The following is a 25,872-nucleotide window of genomic DNA, read 5'->3' as shown; positions in this document are numbered from 1 at the left end:
TCAATCTCCTGGTTGCTATTGAAAGCAATCTGGGAGATTTTAATAGGCCAAAAGTCTGGTTGAAGAGGGCAGTGCAGCGGGCCTAAGGCAGGCTCCCTACCTGCCCTGGCTCCTCACAGCTCCTGGAAGCGGCAGCATGTCCCTGCGGCTCCTAGGTGCAGGCAGGAACGGCCACCTCTGTGCGCTACCTCCACCTTGAGCGCCGACACTGCAGCTCCCATTGGCTGGGAACTGTGGGGGCGTTGCCTTCTGCACCCTAACCCCCTGTCCTAGTCCTGAGCCCCCTCCTGTACCTAAACTCCCTCACAGAGCCCGCACCCCCACCTCCACTCCAAACCTCTGCCCCAGACTGGTGAAAGTGAGTGAGGGTGGGGGAGAGTGAGCGACGGAGGGAGGGGGATGGAGTGAGTGGGGGCGCGGCCTCAGAGAAGGGGCAGGGCCTCGGGGCAGGGCAAGGGTGTTTGGGTTTGTGCAATTAGACAGATGGCAACCCTAGCCCTGGGTTTCAAAGGACTGCTCCACTTTGCTCCCCCAAACCGCCTGGTCTGGTTGAGTGGCTCCTGTTCTGTGGGGCTGGTTGGGCTCAGCTCCCCACGTCAGGCATTTTGAGCTGGCCCCAGGAGCATGGGGTTGCAGTACCACTCAGGTTTGGCTCAGCCCCTCTGATGTTGCGACTTGGGGCATGCGGTTGCAGTGCCACTCACTCAAATTTGGCCCAGTCACACCCCATCAGAGGGGCCAGGCCAACCTGAGCATTGCTGCAACCCCATGAGTCTGGGCCCAAGTCATAATGCTCGAACCAGGGAGCTGAGCCCAGCCTGCTCTATGGGACTGGAGCTGCAGGAGCTGCTGCTGCAGGGTGAGTGCAGAGGGGGCTCACTCTACAACTTCCCCCACCTCCAAGGGGCAGCATCTGATCCCCCCCAACCCCACGAACTGGGAGCAGGACTCATCCTACTTTAGCCACCGGAAATGTTGGGATGTATGTCTTACGGTGCACACTATGGCTGAGATTAAACTCATCTGATCAGAAGGGCAGGTCATTAACTGCCTTCCCTAATTGTCAGTGTATTTCTTCACCTTCACAACCATAGAATCACAGGACTGGAAGGGACCTCGAGAGGTCATCTAGTCCAGTCCCCTGCATGCATGACAGGACTAAGTATTATCTAGACCATCCCTGACAGGTGTTTGTCCAACCTCCAATGATGGAGATTCCACAACCTCCCTAGGCAATTTATTGCAGTGCTCAACCACCCTGACAGTTAGGAAGTTTTTCCTTATGTCCAGCCTAAACCTCCCTTGCTGCAATTTAAGTCCATTGCTTCTTGTCCTATCCTCAGTGGTTAAGAAGAACAATTTTTCTTCCCCATCCTTGTAACAGCCTTTTATGTACTTGAAAACTGTGATCATGTCCCCTCTCAGTCTTCTCTTCTCCAGACTAAACAAACCCAATTTTTTCAATCTTCCTTCATAGGTCATGTTTTCTAAACATGTGGCAGATTAATTCACTTTGTCGTCCTTTTGGGCATTGTAGGCCCAATTCTGCCTTCATTTACACCCCCCTGGAACTAGTGGGCGTGGGGTATAGAACTAAAGCAGCATTGCCTCCTCGAAACAGTCAAAAATCATGAGTCAACCCCCCCAAGAATCATGTGATTTCCTTTAAAAAATCCTGGGATTTAAGAGAAATAGATTTTGGCTTCTTTTCCTGTACTCTCTGGTTTCTGAGCCTTCACTGCGTAATTTTTAACTTACATGTGTTCAAGCTTTTCTCTACAACCACGATGTCTAGAAAGTTACTTTTTCAAATGAAATTCTCGTGCAATCGTATGCTTCCAGCACCTGGGGCTTTAAGAAAAATACCAAATATTGAGAGACTTGTGATAAAATGAGAGTTGGCAACACTGTTGAAGACCCATTTGGTTTATGGGTCAAATTCAGCCCTGGTGTAATTGGGAAAACAAAGGTATGCACGCTCCCTTTTGCCAGAGTTAACTAGGGCCTGGGGGTTTAGAACTATGCTCCCAGAAGAAGAAAAAAATCCATCCGTCCAGGAAAAGTTAGAAAATATTTTTGCATTTATTTCTTTTCTTATTAATACAAACTCTAGTGAAGAAATATTCCTCTATTTCCATTGGAAGGCAGTAACCAGCAAAAAATTAGTGTACTGTACTGGGGATGTCTGATGCGAATGAAATGTGCACTGAGACATATTCCCCACACACTATCTCTACATACAGTTGGAAAAAGATGGTCTTGTTATTAAGTTGTTTGCATTTAATTTCCTGATCATAAATAATCAATGTGATTTACAAAATAATGTATAGAAAATGATTAGATTCATCATTGCAATAAATTACTCAGCAAAATGCTATCGGGTCTGACAGACAATACAATACTTTGATACCCGCAAACAGGGGCGGGGTGTTGGTTTTTGCATTTGAAATCCAGGGGCCATATCCGCAGCAGGCGTAAATCAGAGGAGCTTTCATTTACACTAGCTGGGGATTTGTCCCAAGAGCTTCTGGCAGTTGTGACTCCACCACTTCTTGATGTTCCCACAAGGCCAAGACCTCGCAGAAATACAGTGTGTGGTCAGGAAAAGCTAGTATTTCCCCAGGAGGTGATTTCAGTTCTTAGGGAGAGAGAAATCGCTAGCTTCATGGCCTTCTTTCCCTGTGGTGGGGGGAGCTGCAGGGAATAGCACCAATAGGCTTCAGTGAGCAAAAGAAAAACACAAGCAAAGTAAAACCCAGGAGCTTCTATGGCGAGGGTACAGGCCATGGGCTAGATGGGACATAATAAAACAGCAGAGTTTGAGGTTCCCTGGTTTTCTAATCGTCTTCATGCTTTGACAGTCTGTATCTTTTGGACTGTCACGACTAATCTCTGTCATGATATAAAACCCTATAAATCTGTGATCAACCAGTTGTACTGTTCTGTAGGAGAAGTCCACATGGCACCAGCCATGGCTCTAATTCATCATTTGGGATTAAAGATGGGCCTGGACCAAGCCGCTGGGTCCAGCTACTCCCAAGCCTTGAGGAACATGAGGTTCTGGTCTAACCTTTGTGTCTTGGGTCCATCTCTCATCTCTCTACCTCTGAATCCTCCCCACTCCCCTTCATGCCTCCTCCCACAATAATCTCCCATAAACAGGCTGCAGATAAGCTTTTGCTTATAGTTAACCTGTGTGAGTACCACTAGGAGGCACAGACATGCACAGGATCCCAGCAATCATCCTAGTGAGATCTGTGCAGTATTTCAGGGTGCTGAGCAAATATCGTCCCACCCCTCCCCCCATCTCTGTACTTCCCAAGCCCATTAGCTGAATCCCACAACTCCACCATCATTCCATTGCAATTAGCAAAGATGCCGTGGTAGCGTAGTAGAAGAATTTGCTGTCTTTGCCTCCTTCAGTTTCTGCCATGGGGAGGGAATAATGGTGCTGGGATAAGGAACCCCAGCAGCACCCCAACATACGGAAAGTCTGAAATGGCAGGGAATCCAGAAGCACCAGTGATTTCCCAGCCCAACTCACTCACCATGTGGACCAGACTTTGCCTAAATATTATCACAAGGGGTTATGATATCCCCGCCCCCGGAATGATGCTTTCCAGAGAATTTCTAGATCCATTAACATTGGCTGAAACTTGGGACTATTCTGAGAAGCGTTAAAGACAGCAGCAGACATCTCCGCCCTTCCTTCAAATGCAACGTCTGTATTGGACAAGTCCTTTCTTTTCAGTAGTGTCTGGTTTGCTTTGAACCCACTCCGAGGCAGTAAAGAAATGGCCAGGCGCAACCTCACAGCCAGTCAATGCAAATCTCAAAAGAGTCACCAGCCGGCATGAGTTTCGGTTCTGGCCCTTCGTATTAGGACTAATGATTTCACTATGTTTAACTCCCAGATATGTAACTCTCAGCTGGACCATGGCATGTGCTCTCCCTAGCTGCACCAAGACAGCCTTTGGTTTTGTTCCAATAAACAAGCTGATGCATTTGTGCCTGTGAATCCACCGATAGCGTCCATCTTCACTGGGACAGTCAGTCTGTTTTCCCCTATATAGTCTTTCTAAAACAGGCTGGTTTCCTTCTGGGAGATGCTAGATGACTTCTTGTTTTGTGATGGTGGGTTGTGGGATTGAGGCTGGCTGTTTTGCTACAGTAGCGATGGCCCCAGGGAGTAGTTTGTATTGCTCAGATCCTGAGCCTGCAGGGGGGGAAGGCTGAGGCGTTTCCGGAGTGGCTGCAGAAAGAAACACTATGTTACAAAGGCAGAAGGAGCAGACGCTACCGGGCTATGAGGATTCAAGATGCAACATTCAGATCTGGATCCCAATTCCATATACCCCAGAGTTTGGGGGAAGGCTAAGGATCTGGGTATGGCTGGATCCTTCTAGTCCTGGCACAAGGGTTACAGATGCAAAAGAGAGGCCAGCTGCTCTTCAATGAAAACATGGTTTCCAGTGGGCTCTACACATGCTGCTGCTTAGGCTGCACTATAGTCTCCAGTGCAGACAGCCGCAAGAAGCACAGGATCAGGGGTTCTGTGCCTGCCTTTTACTCTGTACTGAAGATTCACCTGGTAGGTAGGGTTGCCAACCCTCCTGGTTTCACTGGGAGTCTCCCGGAATAACGCTCTATCTCCTGGAGTCTACTGCAGCCAAACCGGGAGATTTTAGCTGTTAAAGGTCCAGCGCGGCAGTGGGGCTAAGGCAGGTTCCCTGCCTACTGCGGCCCTGGCCCTGTGCCGCTCCCGGAAGTGGTTGGCACTGTCCCTGTGGCTCCTGGGGGAGGCAGGTGGGGCTCCGCACGCTGCCCCCGCCCTGAGCAGTGATTCCACAGCTCCCATTGGCTGGGAACTGTGGCCAATGGGAGCTGTGGGGGCGGTGCCTGTGGGCGGGGCAGCGTGCGGGGACCCCCTGGCCACCCCCCACCTAGAAGCCGCTGTTGGAGGGATGTGCCAGTCGCTTTCGGGAGTCGCCCGAGGTAAGCGCTGAGCCCCTGACCACTTCCTGCACCCCAACCCTCTGCCCCAGCCCAGAGTCCGCACCCAAACTGCCTCCCAGAGCCCGACCCCTCACCCTCTCCTGCACCCAAGCGCCCTCCCAGAGCCCACACCCCCTCCTGCACCCAAACTCTCTTCTAGAGCCCCTGCACCCCAACCCCCTGCCCCAGGCTCAGCCTAGAGTCCCCTCCCGCATCCAAACTCCCTCCCAGAGTCCGCACCCCCTCCTGCACCCCAACCCCCTGCCTGAGGCTCAGCCTGTAGCCACCTCCTACACTCTTAACCCCTTGGCCCCACCCTCCCAGCCCAGAGGCTGCACCCCCTCCTGCATCTCAACCCCCTGCCCCACCCCGGTGAAAGTGAGGGAGGGTGGGGGAGGGATGGGGGATGGAGTGAGTGGGGGCGGGGCCTCAGAGAAGGGGCAGGGCAGGGGTGGGGCCTTGGGGAAGGGGTGGGGAACAGGGCGGGGCAAGGATGTTTGGATTTGTGCCATTCGACAGCTGGCAATCCGACTGGTAGGTTGCGTTTGAATGTCATCTCCGATATCTAGCTTTGTGCTGTGGCCAAGCGTGATACCCTAGTGTTCAACCCCCTCATGCTGGGTTCTTTGGACAGAAAGACAATGGGGAGGCCAAGACAGGGAAAACATTAACAGAAGTTTTACTGGTTTTCCCCCAGACATACCAGGCTAGTCTTTCGGGGCCTGATCTAATCAGCACTCAGGAGTCATGCATTGGATTGGAGCATTTGTCCCCAAATTAGAGCTACTGTAAAAACTACAATCTGCTAGGGAGTGTTCAGTTGAATCAAGCATTCAATCTAATCTACTCTAACCTCCCCGCCCCTCTGTGTGTCTTTCTGCAGAGGAATTTCTAGCACCATAATACCCATCTTGCATCACTGTGGCTTTGCAGTATAGAATATGCTGGGGTGGCCCTTGAGGCTCAGGGATGTCACTGGAATGCCAGCCTGATTCTTACACTTCTTACTCATTTCATTTAGCTTTACTCCAAACAAACAAGGTCTGTTTTGGCAGCTGTCAGTCCTGCTAGGGATACTTACACATCTGCCCATTGTGCATCTGAGCGGGCATCGTGTTCGCTACTATGACATTCGTCCCCAGATTCTCCTGGATCAGATGCGGGTGCAGAGGGTGGTGAGCATGAGGCGTTTCACTTGACGAGCCTAGAACCATTTCAGTGTCAGTCATCATGAGCAGGACGGAAGGGGAAAGCACTCGACAGTCCAAAAGAGTATAGCCCGGGAGGGCCAAATGTTCACAGCCAGGCCAGGAGTTCCAGGTGCACTATTGTGCAAATGATCAGGACACGCTCCCTCCCTGTCTTCCACTGAGACCACACCTCTGCCACAGCAACACTGGCTGCAGTGTCGCTCTCCTCTCCTCTTGGGCTTCAGGGGAAGAGCTAAGTGCAGGAGCAGCACAGGGGCAAACTGCTGCTCCACTGCATACATCACATGAGGTTATCTGAGCTTTCAGCAGCTAGTGGTAAAGCTGGGCCATGCTTTACCAAACCTTTCCATTGCCCTTTAGTGCACGTATTGCTCCCGTGACTCTCTTGGGGGAAACAGGACATGGGTAAGTAGCTGACTCTGTCTTTTGGGAGATGCATCCTCTCAATGTGCATGGGGGTGATGTAAGGACAGAGGGGCAGCTTGTCATCCCTTCAGCAGCTGCTTCAGTTGGGAAGCAGCACCTTCGCACCATGTAGCAACCTGCATGGAACCGGTCCTGGGGCCGGTTTTGTTTAATATCTTCATAAATGATCTGGAGGATGGTGTGGATTGCACTCTCAGCAAATTTGCAGATGATACTAAACTGGGAGGAGTGGTAGATACGCTGGACGGCAGGGATAGGATACAGAGGGACCTAGACAAATTGGAGGATTGGGCCAAAAGAAACCTGATGCGGTTCAATAAGGATAAGTGCAGGGTCCTGCACTTAGGACGGAAGAACCCAATGCACAGCTACAGACTAGGGACCGAATGGCTAGGCAGCAGTTCTGCGGAAAAGGACCTAGGGGTTACAGTGGACGAAAAGCTGGATATGAGTCAGCAGTGTGCCCTTGTTGCCAAGAAGGCCAATGGCATTTTGGGATGTATAAGTAGGGGCATAGCGAGCAGATCGAGGGACGTGATCGTTCCCCTCTATTCGACATTGGTGAGGCCTCATCTGGAGTACTGTGTCCAGTTTTGGGCCCCACACTACAAGAAGGACGTGGATAAATTGGAGAGAGTCCAGCGAAGGGCAACAAAAATGATTAGGCGTCTGGAACACATGACTTATGAGGAGAGGCTGAGGGAACTGGGCTTGTTTAGTCTGCGGAAGAGAAGAATGAGGGGGGATTTGATAGCTGCTTTCAACTACCTGAGAGGTGGTTCCAGAGAGGATGGTTCTAGACTATTCTCAGTGGTAGAAGAGGACAGGACAAGGAGTAATGGTCTCAAGTTGCAGTGGGGGAGGTTTAGGTTGGATATTAGGAAAAACTTTTTCACTAAGAGGGTGGTGAAACACTGGAATGCGTTACCTAGGGAGGTGGTAGAATCTCCTTCCTTGGAAGTTTTTAAGGTCAGGCTTGACAAAGCCTTGGCTGGGATGATTTGATTGGGGATTGGTCCTGCTTTGAGCAGGGGGTTGGACTAGATGACCTCCTGAGGTCCCTTCCAACCCTGATATTCTATGATTCTATGAACCTGGGAGGAGCACAGGTTGCAGGAGGGAAGGGTTTGGAGGAGGCACAAGGAAGTCAGTCTGTGTGCTCATGGCTAGGAATACTAACCTGAAGCTCTGTAAATAGTTGCATAAACCAGAGACGCCAACTTACTGGTTTCCCCGGGGATGCTTGATCCCTGCTCCGCCCCAGGCCCCGCCCCCACTCCACCCTTTCCCCTAAGGCTCCACCCCCTCCCCTGAGCATGCCCCACCCTTGCTCTGCCTCTTCCTGCCCCCCGCTCCTCCTGCACACCACTAAACAGCTGATCACCGGTGGGCGGGAGGCACTGGGGCGAGGGAGAAGAGCTGGTCAGTGGGGCCGCCGGGTGGTGCTCAGCACCCACTACTTTTTTCCCGTGGATTCTCCAGCCCCGGAGTACCCACGGAATCGGCGCCTATGGCAGAAACAGCCAGTTTTGTGTAATTAGAGCACAGTGCTCTCCTGTTATTACCCAGCACATGGTACACGAAACAAAATGCAAGCTGCAGGGGGAGGGAATTAATTACATCTCTCACAAGCTGCAGCTTCTGAATGAAGATAGATGGTCTCCTTGGGTTGATGTGCTCAGCTCCCTGCATCAGGAGGTCTGAGCACAGGACTGGGAATCAAGGACACTCCCCATTCTGATCCCAGCTCTTTCCCACCCAGTGACGAGAGGGTGATGGGGTTGTGCTGAGGATTAGGGTTACAGAGGCTGAGCACAGATACTCACCCCCTAGCAGCATCTCCTGCAGCAGGTTGTCAATCTTGGCCATGCCAAAGAGTTTGACAAACTGAATCTGCTCAATCATCTGCCAGGTGATGCTCTGCAGGGTGGGCAGCAGGAGCAGCAGCTCGCCAAAGCGGCCCCGCGAGTCATACTGCCGGTCATTGATGTAATCCTCCAGGCTGACCTGCACCTGGTACCGCATCCGCTTGATCTTGGTGGGGTCGCTCAGCCCTTTGGCGTCTGAAACAAACCACGGAACATAAAATGGAGGGCTGTTTCCCAAGGGAGAGCCCCTCTCCAGTGCCATGAGCTGTGGGCTCAGCCTGGCCTGGGTTGTCTTTCTGGCTCCCTGCAATCTGGTTTTATAGACATTCGTGGTTCTTTTTCTAGGGCTGAGTTCTCCCCTGCATCCAAACTTGGCTTGGCACAGAGGCGGGAGCCATCCATAAGCCAGTTATGCCTCCGTTGTTCTGCACCAACCTTGCCCCAGCATCCATAGGCGCTGCCTAAGGACTGTGCTAACTAACACCACTGGTGTAAGGTCCCTAATGCACATATCATCAGCAGAGGTTCAGTGTAGCACAGCTCTATTCTGTCACCTCCAGGCCTTCCTTGACATGTCCCCTTCCTTACCTGGCAGGCTCCTGCCATGAATGAGGAGGGGGTGAGCTGGCATAAGAGCCCCATTCTCCAGGTTTAGATGAGAAAGGAGGTCCCTTCCACAAGGGGAATTCTCTGCTGACTATTTAAGGCCAGGATCTAGTCTCTTTGTGCCACCTGAGCAGCACAAAGTGATCATACCATCCTGGAGAATCATAGAATCATAGGCCTGGAAGGGACCTCCAGAGGTCATCTAGTCCAGTCCTCTGCATTCATGGCAGGACTAAGTATTATCTAGACCAGGGGTCTCAAACACGCAGCCCACGGGCTGCATAGGCGCCGACTCCACCATCAGCCAGGAATTCGCTTCACCAGTACACATTGCATTTTGCACCAAGAAGCCCCGTGTAGTAAAAGTCTACAAATGAAGGAAGTTAGGGATGTAGTCTGGCCATTGACCCCACAGGAACACTGTGGAACCAGCACCTTCCCAGAGTTCCAAGCTCTGCTAGTAACAATCCCATTGTCTTGCCCGGCAGGGCTGCTGCCTTTTTAACTGTATTCAGGGGGTCAAATTCCTCTGTCATAATAGGCCCAGCACTATCTCACTGTATCCAAATGCCAGCACCCTGCAAGGAGACACAGGGTCCCAGAAGGGATTTGGGGACCTGAAGGGGCTCTGAAATCACTGAGGAAACCACCTTGAGAAAACCAGCTCCATCCCACCAACACTGTACCAAATTGCTGGGGCACTGGCTAGTGTGAGAGCAGGGCGAAGCTCTTGTGTGGTTGCTACTCTGGGTTTTGTAAGAACAGATCTTTTCCGGTGATTAATTGTTGAAGGTTTGGGCCTACCTGGGTCAAAAAAGATGATGGCTTTCAAGCAGGCATATTCATTGTCATCAATCTGCAGCTCCTGGAATGGCAGGACCAGCTCATCGAGGATTCGGATGGCCACACGGATCACCTCCACCAGCTCAGGGCAGTTCCGGGGGATTATGTGGTCATTTCCTTTAGGAACACAATAGAACTATATCACCAGCTGCTCATGATCAAACCAGGAACAAAGAGGCACCTGAGCGCCTCAGACTTTATTACATTCACCAAGACTTACAATGCTGACCAGGGGTTCACACATTCACTCCTCACCTCACATGACCAAGACTGGAATTAAGTGTGGTATGTGGGTGTGAGTGTAAGCGGAGACACATGACTCTGGCCTCCTGAATCAACAAGCACGCAGGATCGTTTGTAGACTTCAAGGACATCACAAAGCTGCTCCCCACGAGTGGGCCATGCATGGGACAGGTATCATTACTTTGGGACAGGATGCTGCAACATGCTAGTGGTTTCCTAATGAGCACAACAGGCCTGGGCTTTAGCAACTGGGCTTTTTTCTATCTCAGAACAGGAGTAAACCTACCTGGGACAAGTGAAGTTTCCTCTTCCACTCATCCCCGAGCAGCAAATGGGCCTGTCTCTATATACATCCACTGCCTTCCTCTCCTGTAGCAGAAGGGATGTGCTGGCCATAAATGCTGACCTATGTTACTCAAGCAGCCTCTTCTCACTCTATTACTGGGCAAAGGAAGATCATTGCAACAAGGAAAAGCTGAATGAAGATGGAGGCTTTGCTTCTCACTTACACTAAGGCCTCTTTTCACCTCTCTGGCAGCGTGATGGGATCTTAATGGGGGGCGTCAATGACCTGTAGGCCCCTCTACCCTGCTGGAGCACTGTAATGGAGCTTTATGGTGGAAATGTGAACCAAGCCCTTAGATCTGAAACACCAACCAAACCCCAGGGCAATGCTGGGTTCCCTGGATACATGAGAATTCCGACCCAACGCGCCATTCAGCAAAAATGACACAGGACAAAACATAATGCCCATCCCCTTCCAATACACAAATAGGATGCTCCTGTGTGAGTGTATCTGCTTTACTAGAGGAAGCAGCAGCATCCTGGCATAGAGGAGAAGTGGTTTACCTAATAGCAAGATGTCTTTGAACACCATGGACCTCTTAGCAGCTCCCAGGAGCAGGTGTTCTCCTGCGTGTGCCCTCAGCAGTGCCACCTGCAAGGACAGAGACGTATTATCCGGGTGACTGGGAAAAGGGGGGCAAGTGCTTTGATTCCATATAAGTAGAATGTAGAGGAAGTGCCCACTCCTGCATTGAGCATTCTGCATCAGGGCAGAGGAGTGGGATCCTCACTCCTGTATATGTGAGGGTTCAAACACAATGTACTCCTCCATCTCACTGCTCCTCAGGTGTAGCACCTCCAACCCCTTGGCCAGGGAGCCAACAATCTAAACCAAAAGATGCTCAAGATACTAGCCCAGCACCTGAAACACCCAATTACGAGCCACTGGGAAGAACAAATCAAAGCGAGCAGCAAGCTGGACTGGTCCAGATCCCTGCACAGAATTCTCACCCACCTCACTGCACTGGCATGTGCAGCACTAAGGCCGACTCTCACAACTGCTGATCACACCCGAGAGGTGGAAATCGGGAGGCACAAAGCCCAGTCTGAGAAGCAACTGTGCACCCAGCATGGCAGCAGAGACTGAGAGAGACACATACACTTCCTGCTCCAGTGTCCCAAGTATAAGGAAGGGCAAGAAGTGATTAGGAGAAACTGTGACTGACCCTGGGAGAAAAGAGAGAGATGGCATCATCCCACAGAGCAGCCAGCCACTGGCTCAGGAACGGACAGTCGTGACAAGCAGGGATCAAACCCCAACGAGTCTGTGACCCAGCCTGGTGGGGGGCTTCCTGCCTCTGACAGATACCTGAGATGTCTGTCTTTTTCTCACAGAACCTGTCACACCAATAATATCACATTGACTGGAAAAGAATTGGACACTCACACCAGAGAGGCAGAGTGACTCCTGCATGATACGTGCCCTGCTAGAGAGCTGGGGGAGCAGGGGTCACTCCTGCATAATGCATTCATGCCAGGGGAGAGGGCGGTCTCCATCTCACATTCTACATCATGACAATGAGTAGGATCATTTCCATGTCCCCCGTTTGTCCCAGCACTGAGAGGGGTCACAATCTCACACGCTACATCCCACCAGGAGTGGGGTCACCATCTCATGCCTTACATCCCACCAAGAGGGCGGTCACCGTGTCTCGCACTACATCCCACCAGCGGGTGGGGTCACCATGCCATGTGCTATGTCCCACCAGCGGGTGGGGTCATCTTCTGGTCATTTGCTCCCCCAGTGGCAATGGACCGTTTAGACCAATGAAGGCACAGAGATGTTTTTCTGCCCTGACGTTAATAATTGACGTTCTTCATGTTACACCCCTCAGTGGTTCCTGAGAATGTCCCGGATCTTTCGCCCCACTTCTGTTAACAATTTCAAAGCTTTGGTAGAAATAAAGGTTAACTATTGGACAGTGTGGCCAAGCTGCTTCTTAATAGCTAGCCAGGGATGTTGGCCGAAGAAAACAACTATTAAACATTAATGGAGAGACTTGGAAAAGTGTGTCCTAATGAGGATGGTCCAGCCTATGTTCTATGTGTTGAACAAACAGAGGGAGAAAAGGAGAATGAAGCAACGGAGCAGGAACATATCAGTTTTCCAGGGTGTTATCTTTCACTACCAGATGAAGCCAGGGAAAACCTCACTCTACCATAAGTGTCAAGAGAATGCAAATGGGCTAGAACAAAGCTCTGATTAGAAAAGATGCTGACACTTGAGGGGACAAAGGTATTATGCAAATAAATAGAACAGGGACTTCTGCAAAAAGGGTGAATGCTTCAAGGTGTTGTGAAATCCCCATTTGTGCAACACAACGTGAAGTGCATGTGCAGATGGCCAGATGTGTGCAGTCGCCCAGTTTGTTGTGTAACTACAGCTATCTGTGTGTACTGGAGCTGATCAAAACTGGAACCTGTCATTCCTCAGGGAATTCTGAACTTAAAAAATAAATAGTTCTGAATCAGAACGAAAAGCTGAAGTTTCACAGTTTCCTGTGAAATGAAAATGCCAAAATGTTTTGAGTCACAACTGTTGAAACATTTTGTTTCAATAACTTTGAATTATGTTGTTAATGTTGAAATGTTTTGTTTTGATATTGTTGATTCATTGTGACTTTACATTTGATTAAAATATTATATATAACATATACCAATGTACTATTAAGATTAATATTTTAATTGAATATAAAAGTCTAAACAAAATGAATCAAAAATGAGAAAGCTGAAATGAAGTATTTTACCTTATCAGAACAAAGTGTTTCAACATTCATTTGTTTTGACATCTTTCTGTGGCAAGTTTCACTGAAACTGACGTTTTCACAATACATTTTGATTTCCACAAAACTGCATTTTCTGATGGAAAACTTCTCTAGTGTCTCCCATGCAGCCGGCTCAGGGACTCACACACATTTTTGCTGCCATGTTTTTCTAGTTGTGGCTGCCACACTGTCATGTGGTTCATCTTCTTTTGAAAATGTGGGTCTAATTATGGGTTTGTTTTTTAATGTGCATTTCAGAAAAAAAAATCTAATGTTTTCCTCCTGGATTCTTCCCTGCAATATTGGGCCAGACTGTGAGCCCCTTACTCACACTGACGAGCAATTACTCAGACCAGGAGTCACACTGGGGCAGGGGGCATGTGAAAAACCTCTCTTCAGTGTGGCAGGCAATCTGCTCCTTGGTTATTTCCTTTCTAAAAAATTCCCGTGACTGAGCCAAAGACACTTGGTGAGGACGGTCCATGTGCAAACTGCTGTAGATCCTACAAAGCATTAACTGGGTTTTACAACATCCATTCCAAGTGGCAGTGAAAGACTTCATAGAACAATAGCTGCATCTAGTCCTCTATATGCTGCAGCCTGTTTGCTAGGTAAATATAATTTGCCGTTGGACACCATTTTTTTTTGTGATTTCTAAGTGTATTTGCTTTAGGAATTTAGCATGCTGTTTATCACTGTAAATAATTCAAAGCTAGCACCCAAATGGACAGAGATGGGAGCATTCCTAAAGGCTGTAAAATATGCAGACTTCCCAGTGATCTGCATTGTGAGATGACTGTGGGTTTTCTTGACTAGCTGGGCACTCTCACTTTCTAAATATCCTAATCTTCTTATTCGGTAAAAACTACCTCCCGATCCGGAGGTCATTGGACTGGTCCCTGATCCTGGATGAAAATGACCCTTTTTAAGTTTGTGAACAAAAAACAATTAACTTGGAAACATCCTCCTGCCCCATCACAGGCACTGTGAGCCCTCCGCAGAAATGGACTCTCACTAGTTTTCTTACATACCCCCACTTTCATGTGTGTGAATTTTGAGGAAGAGTACCTTTACCCTGCACATACATTTGTGCATTTTCACCACTTCAGCAGTTGCACACAACTTTAAAATGTAGCCCTTAACACTGAGCATTTCCTTGTGCCACTGAGGCTGCTTTAGGGCATGTCTAAAGTATGATTGCAGCTTGTGTAGACATGCCAAAGATAGCTTCAATCTAGCTAGTGGGGGGACCAATAGCAGTATGCAAGCCTTCTTGGAACCCTGCATTCTTACTTGGGTGGCCGGCCTGTGCTGAAGCCCGGGCTGCCATGGACCTGAGCTAGCTAGATTAAAGCTAGCGAGGGTATGTCTGAAATCATACTCTGCCGGCAGGGTAGACATACCCTTAGATCTTATGGTTCAGTTCTTAAAAAGGGAATGCACAGCCCTCTATCCTGGTCTTGGTAAGTAAGCTACTTTAATATCTTGCTTTAAATACAAATATATTTGCAACTTTTCTGTCTGCAGAGATGCTGCTGTTGGTTTGGGAGCTTAGACGCGTTTTTATTATAATTTATAAATCACTATCAATAACAGTTACCACTGACACCATGAAACCACAGGCCCGGTGAATGAATTAAAGATAGATTTTTTTAATCTTAGGCAACAGAAAGGCCTTCAAAAGTTAGGCCAATATACAGTACCTAATCAGTCTAATTATCCTGAGCATTTGTATAGTGCTTTAGGTTTTCAAAGTGCTGCAGTAGCATTAACCAATGATTCATCAACCATCTGCCCATGCAAAATTTTGTTTGCAAAATGTGTGCACGATTATTTGTCTAGCTGAGCACATTGTTACAGCCATTGTGCAAACAGTCTGCTTAAGTGCACATGCAAATGGCCAGTGCTAGTATTGTATGCATGCAGTTATCTGATCTGCTTGTGCAGTCATGATAATTGCATAAACAATGTGCAACTTCTTTGCAGATCGGGCCATTCCTCTTGGCCACAGATTAATTTCCACTGGAAAGAGCCAGGGGAAGTCAAATGGCAGCACTAACCTGATCATCCAAGGGAAGCTCACAGAAGGCCGGGATGTACTTGGCCCACTCCACCAGCACCAGCAACTGCTGCTTCATGGATTCACACACATCTGTTATGTTCGCAATCTTCTTCCCTCGGATGTCTCCGTTGATCACAGAAATTGGGGATGATATCTGCAAGGATGAGAAGGGACCCATGTAGGATCGTCATATTTCAGAGCTGCAAGAGCCAGAGATATGAAAGTCCCAGAAGCTGGGAAGACCCATGAAAGGTGGGGGCAGCATCTTTTCTGCCTTCTCTGATACTCCATGTAGGTTTGTGGCTCTACAGAGATTAATCAAAGAACAGATCAAAAGGCAGGCAGATATCAATGGAGTCAGGAGCTTTTTTCTCCTGTATAGCTGAGACGTCAGGAATGATGCTCCGTACTAGCAACTGATCTATCTCTAAGACAGGCCTGAACGGGGAGCTTGGATCAGTACATATGCCCCCCTGAAACTTAGGAGTTGGATCGAGATTTGCTTTCTTTCTTTATCGCAGGAGGAAGGGAATGACAACCAGAGGCAAAGCCCAGATACCCCCATTATCAAAATGTCGTTCCCTGACCAGACTTGAGTGGCCTGTAAAGCATGTGAGAAACACGTCCAGTGTCAAGAGTTCTTCCTCCCATTGAGTAAGTCAGGTTTCGATGGATTTACACCAGAGCCCAATGTGGCCTATACACGAAGCTGTCATTCCTTCTTTCTCTAGCACGGTCACTGATAAAACCCAGTTTCCCTTCAGCAGAGGCTCATCAAGGCTAGTGCTGGTGCTAGAGAAAAAACTTCTCCCCACCAGCGAGGGTTCAGAGAACTACCCTACCTGCCATGCCAGCCATACCCTGCTCCCAACCAAACAGAGCCATCACTGCCTTTGCCGAGGTTTTTTCATTAATGTATTGAACATAGCACCTGATTCTCCTCTCACTCATGCTGAAATAAATCAGGAGTCTCTCCACTGAGGTCAGTTACCCAGCGGTAAAGCTGGCTTAAGTGAGATCAGAACATTTAAATTTAAAATCCCCATCTGAAATACTGAAGCCCCAGTTTAAAGTCAGAAACATTTTGCCAAACTGTACATGTGCAAATATGCCCACGAAAATACACTGTGTGTTCAATTTGCATGCAGAATTACTGTTAATGCAAAGGCAAATGGTGCCATTTCACTTGCAAGTGTCTGATCTGGCACTTCTTCATGTGCTGGGACCCCATTTGCATGCAAAGGTGCAGCAAACTTCCATGCCAATCAGATGCGCAAGTGCGTGCACATGTTGCATGCACAGTTGCATACTCAGCTTGTTTCAAAATCTGGCTTTAATCACCAGTTTTCCCTTATGACTTTGTGAGTGATTAACCAGACCCACCACTCTCTTCCTTCTGCCCTCTGGAATCCCGGACAGCATCAGCGCTTCCTGTCCTGTGCATTCCAGCACTTTCACCTCAGACCTGGCTCCCTCTTTCACGGCCTCACTGGTTTGAAAGGCACCAGCATTTTCCCCAGGTTGCATTTCTTGGAACCTCTCCAGCTCTAGAGCTGTTATTGAATAAATAAGATTGTAAAAATCTCACCAAGTATTACCCTAATCAGGGAGCTGGGAAGGCTTAGCAAATAAACACAGACCTCTGGGTGAGTGACCTGAGATCCCAGAGAAAGCGGCTCCTCAGCAGTATCTTGTTCTAATTAGCCAGGCATATATAAGTTACCGATTAGCACGCTAGGGTCCCCAGTGTTTAATGAGTCTGCATGTGCTCTGCTGGAATGGAACAGCCTCGATGAGTTTCTTCAGGGCTGCTGGCTTTATCGGCAGACCTGACTCAACAGAGGATCATGCTGCTTCAGAACATCCAGTCTCATTGTAAAATGCTCTTCCCTTGCAAGCCTCGTGGCAAGAGGACCCTTATCTCACCTTGCAGCACAGTGCGATGTTATCTTTACAGGGCCCATAAATGTGCTAGGAGCCTCGCAGAATGAGCTAAGACGTGGGCCAAGATTTTCAGAAATGACTCATGATTTGGGGAGCATTGGTTTTATGCTGAGAAAAATCAATTGGGCACCCGACTCTGAAAATCGTCTCCTGTTGGGCACCCGGAAGCTGAGACAGAGACACCCCAAATCACTAGTGGCTTTAGAAAATCTTCGCCAGACATTCTACCCAATGCACTGCTGAGAGTAGCACCAGACAGGAGGTGGTGGAAGGGGAAAGGAAGGACAAGGGGGACAATTAAAAAGATCACATGGTTACCCACTAGGCCTCGATCCTGTAGGCTACTGAGCACTCGTTTGGGATCCTGAATGCCCTCAACTCCCTTTGAAGACAGGAATGCTCAGCACTTCTCAGGATCAAGCCCTAGAGCTTGGACATGGAGCTGTGTAAATTAATGTGATTTTTCCGGTTTGCTGGCCGTTCCGAAAAGCAAAACAAAACACTGTTTCACACTGTTCTGAAACAAAAAGTTTTCAAAATTTGTGGTAACCCAAAAAGTAAGGAAAAAAATAGTTTCAGGTCAAATTAAACATTTTGTTAATTTTAAAGCTTTTACAAAGTTTTTATATGTGTTTTAAATGAAATTGAAATACATTTCAAAATAAAAAGTCATTTCAAATTTTAAAAATTGAAATAAAATTTCAATTTTTTCAGAATTTTTTTTTTTTGGCAGGATTGGTTTTGTTTGTTGGTTTGACTGAAACCATATGGCAAATTTGACACAAATGTATGAAATATTTCAATACCCCAAATCTGCATTTATCAGCAAAAAAAGCTTTGGACAAAAATTGTCACCCTGCTGTGCTTGGAAATGCCTTAATGCTTCTGTTAACTTCCCTCTTTCTCCTTTCTTACCTATCCTCCCTCCGGCCCTTCTTAGGAGAGATTTGAATGAGGTGAGGGAGGTGGTTTGGCTTGGAGATTTGGGAAGATCATTTCAAGTATAAGCAGCAACATGGCACAAGACGTGGTGATGCCTATCAAAGGAGATAAAGACCCTGGAGGAATTGAGGTTGGCATCATGGGCAGAGCAGAGAGGGCAGGAAGTGGGCTTAAGGCAAACAGGTCTGAAATGGGCTGGGTGATGCATGGTCTTGCAAGATGACCTTTCTTGCATTGTAGTGGTCATGGTTTGAATGACTTTCTTGCATTATGTCACTGGATTTAAGGCTGCACAGCTGGATATTGCCAGTGCTTTAGATTCAGGTTGTCTGATGGCGAGGAGATTGTTTGAAATGCTTTCTGACCTGGAGGCCTGATAAGAACATCCCTAGTGTTTGCCTTTCTTGGAATTCTGGGGCTCAGTTCTTCCCAGACAAAGTCAATTTTTTTAAGCCTGTGGCTATTCATTCAAATTCTTAAACAAATTTGCTTCCTCTTCCTGGGCCCCTTTCTGTGAATATTCTAGCAAATGAGTGTCCTGACAGGAATGTTTACAGAAACAGAGAATTTTAAGCAAACATTGGCAAAAATATTTGCATAAAGTAAACCTTGAATTCATAAATCACAACTATTTGCACCGGAAGCCTGATTCCAAGAGTTATTCTTGTCTAAACAGGGAATAGAAACATACCATATGACCTACAGGCCAGATGGTGTAAGAATATAAGAATGGCCATACTGGGTCAGACCATCTAACCCAGTAGTCTGTGTCTGACAGTGGCCAGATACTTCAGAGGGCATGAACAGAATAGGGCAGTTTTGAATGATCCTTCCCCTTTTGTCCAGTCCTAGCTTCTCGCAGTTGGAGGTATGGACAGTTGAGCATGGGGTTGCATCCCTGACAATCTTGACTAATAGCCACTGATGGAGCTATCTTCCATGAACTTCTCTAATTGTTTTTTGAACTCAGTTATATTTTTGGCTTGCACAACATCCCCTGGCAACGAGTTCCACAGGTTGATGGTGCATTGTGTGAAGTGCTACCTTCTATTTATTTTAAATCTGCTGCCTATGAATCTGATTGAGTGTAAGTCAGCATTGGTTCCATTGACTTCAGTGACGCTACAGCAGCTCACATCAGCTGAAGATGTGGCCTTTTGTGTCCGGTCAAAATAGCTGAAATGTCAAGTAGTTGCAGCAGCCTATTCACAAATCAGCTTCAGACCAACCATTATACCGCGAATGGTTTCAAATAACAACCACATCTGAGAACCATGGTGTTCAGTCTGCAGCTAAGTAACAACCTCCCACCCTGCCCCCGATGGTAACCCTAGAAAGAGTGATGGGTTATTCACCTGGCGCTGCTGAACGTTTGGCACTGATGCTTTAGCAGTAGGCTAACAGGAAGTAAGGGGTACCTGTTGTGCAAGGACTTCTGCCTGCAGTAAGACGTTGATGGAAGGCAAGCTGCTGTCTTCATAACTGGATCGCCGGGTGCTGATTCGATCACGTTCATTTTGTACAGCTGCAAGGAAGTATTTTTGCTCAGCCAAAGCTCAGTCAGGAATGTGTTTACCAAACGCCCTCACACTCTGTTGGTGTTACCTTTACACACTAAATCCTCAGCTTTCTTTAGCCAAGGTTTCACAGCTATTCAGTGTGGGAGGCAGGTCAGTATGAGGCTGAATCAAGTTTTAAACACAGGGAGCCTGATTTTCACACATTGGTGACCAAAATGTAGTGCAAAATTCAACATTTGGGCTCTCCTTGGTGCCTAAAACATCTTGGTACTGAGCTATATCAGAGTGCAAGGGCTTGCTTGAACCAATGCTCATTGAGGTCAATGGAAAGCCCCCCCATGACCTCAGTGGGTAGTGGACCTGCTCCCAAGTGCAGAAATGGGTGTCTTCACTTGGCCCCATGCTATAGTGCCAGTTTTTTAAAGGAACCTCTTAAGCCATGCATGAAAAATGTCCATGTACCTCGTTAACACTCACAGCCCCCGCTCCCAGTGACTTGTGACAACAGGCTGTCATACACACAGCTATTCACTCTGTACACACAAAAGCTGGTGCAAATAGATTTTGTGGACATAATTTTGGAAGCCCTCAAAAATGTGGCCAGTACGGCTTTGCCTTCATGCAGCATAGAGATGTACAATAGTGCTGTGGGGAACCACCTGTATGCGTGAATGATAAAGGAAACAATGACGGTGTTACTGCAAATAGTTACTGTGCAGCTGAGCAGTGTATCTAAGCTCTCGGTTAGGTATGACACAGAATATCTGAGACTAAAGAGAGTCACAGTGACAGGTATGTTTCTCTCTCCTATATTTCCCCGGTTGGTTTGTTCCTCTGAAGGGCTTAGGCTGTGAGTCTAAGGGGTGTCGGCAGGCTGCTGTTGGAGCAATAATGCTGAAGGGGTTAATTCCAGTATCTGTTGAAAGGCACTTGTGCCGATTGTGACCCATGGTAGGCAAACCACGCTGGAAGAGATACAGTCATCCGAGCAATCTGCTGGAAGAGGCTATCGATCTACTGTATCATGAAAATCTCTGCACAATGCTTGTGGCTCCCTGGATTTATATTTTCTGAATGTATAATTCAGCCTGATAAAAAGCAATAACTAGGCTAGGCTGAAATAAAAGCCCTGCAGTCAGCAGCTGTAAATAGGAGCTCTCAAGGTTACGCTGCTCATTATCAGTGGCCGGGCCCTGGGTTCAGTCACACCAAGATGTTTTCTAAATGTTTGCTCAGTATTAGCTGGTCATGGACCTAATGTAACTTCTATTGAATATTAACAGACACAAGCACAGCTTTGAGCACAAGATGAGTAGGCTCTAAAAAGAGAGGATTCCTCTGTCCTTCAGGCAAACTTAAGGCAAGCTCTTAGCAATGCCTAGTCCCTATTAGTGTGGAGAGAAGTGTTCCTCATGGAAGGCAGGGTTAGGGTGTTCTCAAAGGGCCCATGTTTTGGCTGCAGGAGCTTGAGGAGGCTGTTATCTTGGGAGGTCGCTTTATTCTACGGGCTGAGGGCAGAGAGGACACAGCTGGAATCAGGAGAACTCTGGGTTTTAAGTTGTGCATTTGCAGAACCAAATTCATCTCTGATGTTACGCCACTGACCGGCCCATCGTGTCTGTGTTACAGATGCAGGAAACACTGCAGAGGTCCCAAAGGTAGCTGTGCAGGGAGTGTGTGGAGCGAAGCAAAGCCGTGGTGAGTAGCCACACCTGACAGTGGATATTTTGATGACCATTCACACATTTTACTCACGGTGAATTATAGGCACTTTCCACCAGGGTCTTTCTTGAAGGTGGAAATGCACCATTTTGAAGTGGACATTTTGCCATTGCCTGTGTATAGGGCAACACTGATCTCTGTGCAGAAGGCCAGCATGAGGTCTATGCACCACTTGGGATTAAGTGGGAGTTAAGTGGTACATGGGCCTTTTGCTGGGTCCCTCAGAATGCCCCACACTGTGGATAATTCTCTGGATACTAATGAAAATTTTGAGCAAAAATGAATAAAGTTTTGCTTTTTGGTAAACTTGTGAAAAGGCATTTCTTTGTGTGTGTAAAATGTCCCTGGTTATTTGTTCCGTATATAAAAGCCACCAGCAATTCCTCAGGATCAAAAAATATAGCAGGCAATTCATTCAAAAATGCTCTTTATTGAAAATAGCCCTTTGCACCAATCCCTATTCAGGGCAGGAGGATCAAGAATTTTCTAACTTTGCCATGACATAAAAAATTGTTGGCCAGTGTTTTGAAACACAAAAATGTCTGCCTCCTCCAAATGGAGACCCTCACGTTCCCTCATCAGCAGAATAAGTTCAATGCCAAAGAGCAAGGCCTAGTGACTCATCCCAGAAAGAAGCAGATACAAAACACTACTGAGCTCTTGTCTACACGGGAAAGTTTTACTGATTATACAGCTACACAAGTATAACTCCCTTTGTGGATACTTTATTCCACTACAGACGTACTCTTTTTCGGTTTAGCTTCCCAAGTGACATAAGCTAAATCAAAGACGACCCCCTTACACTGGAATAAGAGTGTCCACACAGGGATTTAGAGTAGTATAACTATATTGATTTAAAGTCACACCTTAGGTTTGGTTTAAACTTAAAACTTATATTGGCATAACTGTCAGTCAGGGGTGTGAAAAAAACCATACCCCCAAGAAACAAAACTCCTTCTGTTGGTGTACACTGTGTCTACACTAGGTGGTTATGCCGGTATAGGCTCTGTAGTGTTCTACTGAAACAATTCTCCATTGCAGAGAAGGCCTTAAGTAGTTGGAAATCAACTAGGTAACCTATCCTCTAGTTTAGGGCACAGGCCAAATGAGGAAAGGCCAAAAAGTCTGCTGGGCCCTGTGGGACACACTGGTGGCTACTCAATTCCCAGTGACTAATCACCGGACTCCAGAATGATCAGATACTCCAGAGAACTTGCAGCCAACCCCAACCCCCTCAAAAATAATTAATATAAAGTGAGAGACACCTCATTTCACACTGAACAGACCTGACGTGCTTCATGCACTCAGGGTCTTAATTACGTGACGATCTTCTTGGTATCCAGACTAACTGGGGCTCTGAAGCTTGGTGCTTTTGCCAACATTATGAAGCTTTAAATGGTTCCGCGATGCTGGTCCTATACATATGTAGACAGCTACACTGGGTGTGTAAGTGCAAGGTATGTGTGTGTGTCTGAGGGAGGGAGGGAGGGAGGGAGGGAGTGCCTGCCTGTAAATATTTTATATGTCTGTAAGTGTAAGTAGATGTTGGTGCGCAGGTGGGAGTTTGTAGCATCTTGGCGTTTCTCTGGAAGTGTACATAATTGGGTTGGTATGTATTTGTGTGAAATTGTATGTAGGTGTCTGTGGTTGGCAGGGTAGAGGCAACCAAACCAGCTGTGTAATTAGTGTTACACAGCTGTGTAATTGGTAATTGGCCAGCGGCTGGCATTAGAACAGACAGAGCACACGGTGACCTACCTTCTTTCTTCATCCCTGCTCGAAAGCACTTCTTTAGCCTGCAGTATCGACACTGGTTTCTTTTGTCCTTATCTACAACACACTGCCTGTTAAACCTGGGGAGGAGAAAGGGGGATGAGCAGCAGCAACAGCCTAGAGCCTAAGGAGAGATCCTTGTGGTCTGAGACATAAAACCAGAGCAGAGTCCCCGATCCTGAGGAAAGAACACTGACACTTGGCCTTTCCAGGGCTGCTTTAATATGAGGCTCTCAATTAACCTACAATTCCCCCAGGAATGGAGGAAGAATTATCGCAGGTAAGGCAGCGCAGGGAAATTCAGGAATTTGGACACACAACTCCCATTCATTTCTATGGGAGCCAAGAAACCTGCCTAAGGTTGCAGAGCAAGGTAATGGCAGAGGTGGGAATACGAGCCAGGAGTCCTGACTTCTAGCCTTTTGCTCTAACCACTAGACAAAGGTTGATCAAGATGGGGGTCACAGCCCCCAGCAGGGTCACACACAGGTGAGTCAGAACCAACCTGCCCCCCTGTACTGCTAAATGAGTGGGAGGTCCCCAGCAGAACACAGCTAGATAGGAGAGAGATCCTGGAGGATGGGTGCTCTGGTATGGAATATGTTGAGAATCACTGCACTACACCACAGTCCCTCCCAGAGCTGGGCTTAGAATCCAGGCATCCTGACCCCCAGGTTCCCGCTCTTTATCACCACACAACACTGCACTAAAGCCTGAACAGACCCATTTCCCAGTAAAACAACAAGGAGTCCGGTGGCACCTTAAAGACTAACAGACTTATTTGGGCATAAGCTTTTGTGGGTAAAAATCCACTTTTTCAGATGCCTGGAGTGAAAATTACAGATGCAGGCATTATATACTGAAGCAGCTTTGCCTCTCCTGGAATTGACACCTCCTCATCAATTATTGGGAGTGGACTACATCCACCCTGATCGAATTGGCGCTGTCAGCACTGGTTCTCCACTTGTGAGGTAAATCCCTTCTCTTCATGTGTCAGTATATAATGCCTGCATCTGTAATTTTCACTCCATGCATCTGAAGAAGTGGTGTTTACCCACAAAAGCTTATGCCCAAAGAAATCTGTTAGTCTGTATCCACAAAAACAACAAGGAGTCCAGTGGCACCTTAAAGACTAACACGGCTACCCCCTGATACTTGATACCATCTCCCAGTATAACCCCCAAACTTTACTGATCAGAACCAAAGCAACTTCTTCCTTCCCCACTGCTATATCCAGATCCATGACACTCCCTTGTTTATAGCTCTAGTGTGTAGCACAATGTCAACAGCCGTTTGCAGTACAGATTTTATTGTCACGTCTCATGCTCGCTATATAGTTTTCAGCTGGCTGATCACGTCAGGTTACTAAACCTGTGAGTATGGCGTGTAGGGTGACCCAAGGGACAAAGGGCCCCCGCCATGTCAATTGTTTAGCTTTTGAGAGTGCAGGTTTCGTTGTGCTCTATTAAAGCCCATAGCCAATATTTTCCAGGATAGGTGCCTAGCAGTAGCCTTCTAAGTCCATGTTTAGGCACCTAAATAAGTGGCCTTGTTTTCCAAACTACTGAGTGCGTCACTGTGACCACTGGAGTCAGTCACAGCTGCTGGATGCTCATCCCTTTGGAAAATCAGGCCACTTATTCAGGCGTCTAAGTATGGATGCAGGAGTCTAACATTAGGCACCCAGTTTTGAAAAGCTTAGCCCTAGGCTCCAAGCTACACTTCAGATTACATCTCTGTCACACATCTGGGGCTCCTCTCTGGTCCTCGGGTGCTGCATTCACACCGCCATGCACATTCCCCAGCCAGCTTCCCCGTGGTCTAGGGTACCGTTTTCAAAAGCAGCTCAGTCTCATTTTCAAAAGGGACTTTGAGGCCTCATTGTCTTTCAGTGAAACTTAGGCACCCAATGGCCAGATTTGTAAAAGGATTTAGGTGCCTCCAGTCGCCACGGGGGCACCGCTGACATTTTCAAAGCTGCCAGTCAGGTGGTGCCTAAACCCCCACGGTGTCTACGTTTCTCCCTGTCGGCATTTTCAAGGTAGCCTAGTGCTGCTGTTGCCCCACAGCTAACAAGCTGCTCAGAGCCCCAGCTCAAACGGAAACCCCAGAGGCCCCAAAGCAGGATTCTCAAACTCGGTGCCCCATCCCATAGACATGCTCTGAGCATGCCTAAGACCTGATGCCTGCTACCCCTAAAGCAGGAGGGCTGGCTGCAGATGGTGAGGGAAGCTCAGCACCTGCTCACGAGACAGCCAGGGTCACAGATATACGCTGGGCGAGAGTGAGTGAGGTACTGAACGTGAACAGGAGCCAGAGCGAGGTGGTTCTGGCTGCTAGGCCATGGGCTATCTAGGCTTAGGTGCATAACTCCAGGAGAGGGTTTACAGCTGGGATTCCCAGGCGGAAGGAGGTGTTTATCTCTGGCCCATCAGCCAGGTGCACCAGCTCAGCCACTTAGGCCCCTAAGTCCTGCTCCTCTCTCCAGCATTTCATTTCTGGCTTGGTTAGGCAGCTCCCTGCTCAGCAGGCCAACTTCTGCTTTCTTAGCTGCTCGACTATCCCCTCGTACTCTATAGGGAGCCTAGGCGGCATGGAGCTACCTCA

General features: G+C 47.9%; 1 protein-coding gene across 1 annotated transcript in view; it reads right to left on the bottom strand.

The window, feature by feature from the left end:
• Positions 1-2,063: 2,063 nt before the first annotated feature.
• Positions 2,064-25,872, bottom strand: part of HNF4A (hepatocyte nuclear factor 4 alpha) — a 34,015-nt gene continuing 10,206 nt past the window's right edge. Inside the window, exons 3-10 of the mRNA XM_007067291.3 lie at positions 23,251-23,345; positions 19,669-19,775; positions 15,363-15,518; positions 11,042-11,129; positions 9,911-10,066; positions 8,459-8,695; positions 6,077-6,199; positions 2,064-4,252 (exon numbers count right to left, since the gene is read on the bottom strand). Of these exons, the coding sequence (XP_007067353.1) occupies positions 4,110-4,252; positions 6,077-6,199; positions 8,459-8,695; positions 9,911-10,066; positions 11,042-11,129; positions 15,363-15,518; positions 19,669-19,775; positions 23,251-23,345 (1,105 nt within the window). The 3' untranslated portion in view covers positions 2,064-4,109. The remainder of the gene's footprint in view (positions 4,253-6,076; positions 6,200-8,458; positions 8,696-9,910; positions 10,067-11,041; positions 11,130-15,362; positions 15,519-19,668; positions 19,776-23,250; positions 23,346-25,872) is intronic.

This window comes from Chelonia mydas, chromosome 13, assembly GCF_015237465.2.
Source record: "Chelonia mydas isolate rCheMyd1 chromosome 13, rCheMyd1.pri.v2, whole genome shotgun sequence".
NCBI lineage: Eukaryota > Metazoa > Chordata > Testudines > Cheloniidae > Chelonia > Chelonia mydas.
The sequence above is the reverse complement of the archived record's forward strand: the minus strand, read 5'-3'. Positions and strand labels throughout refer to the sequence as shown.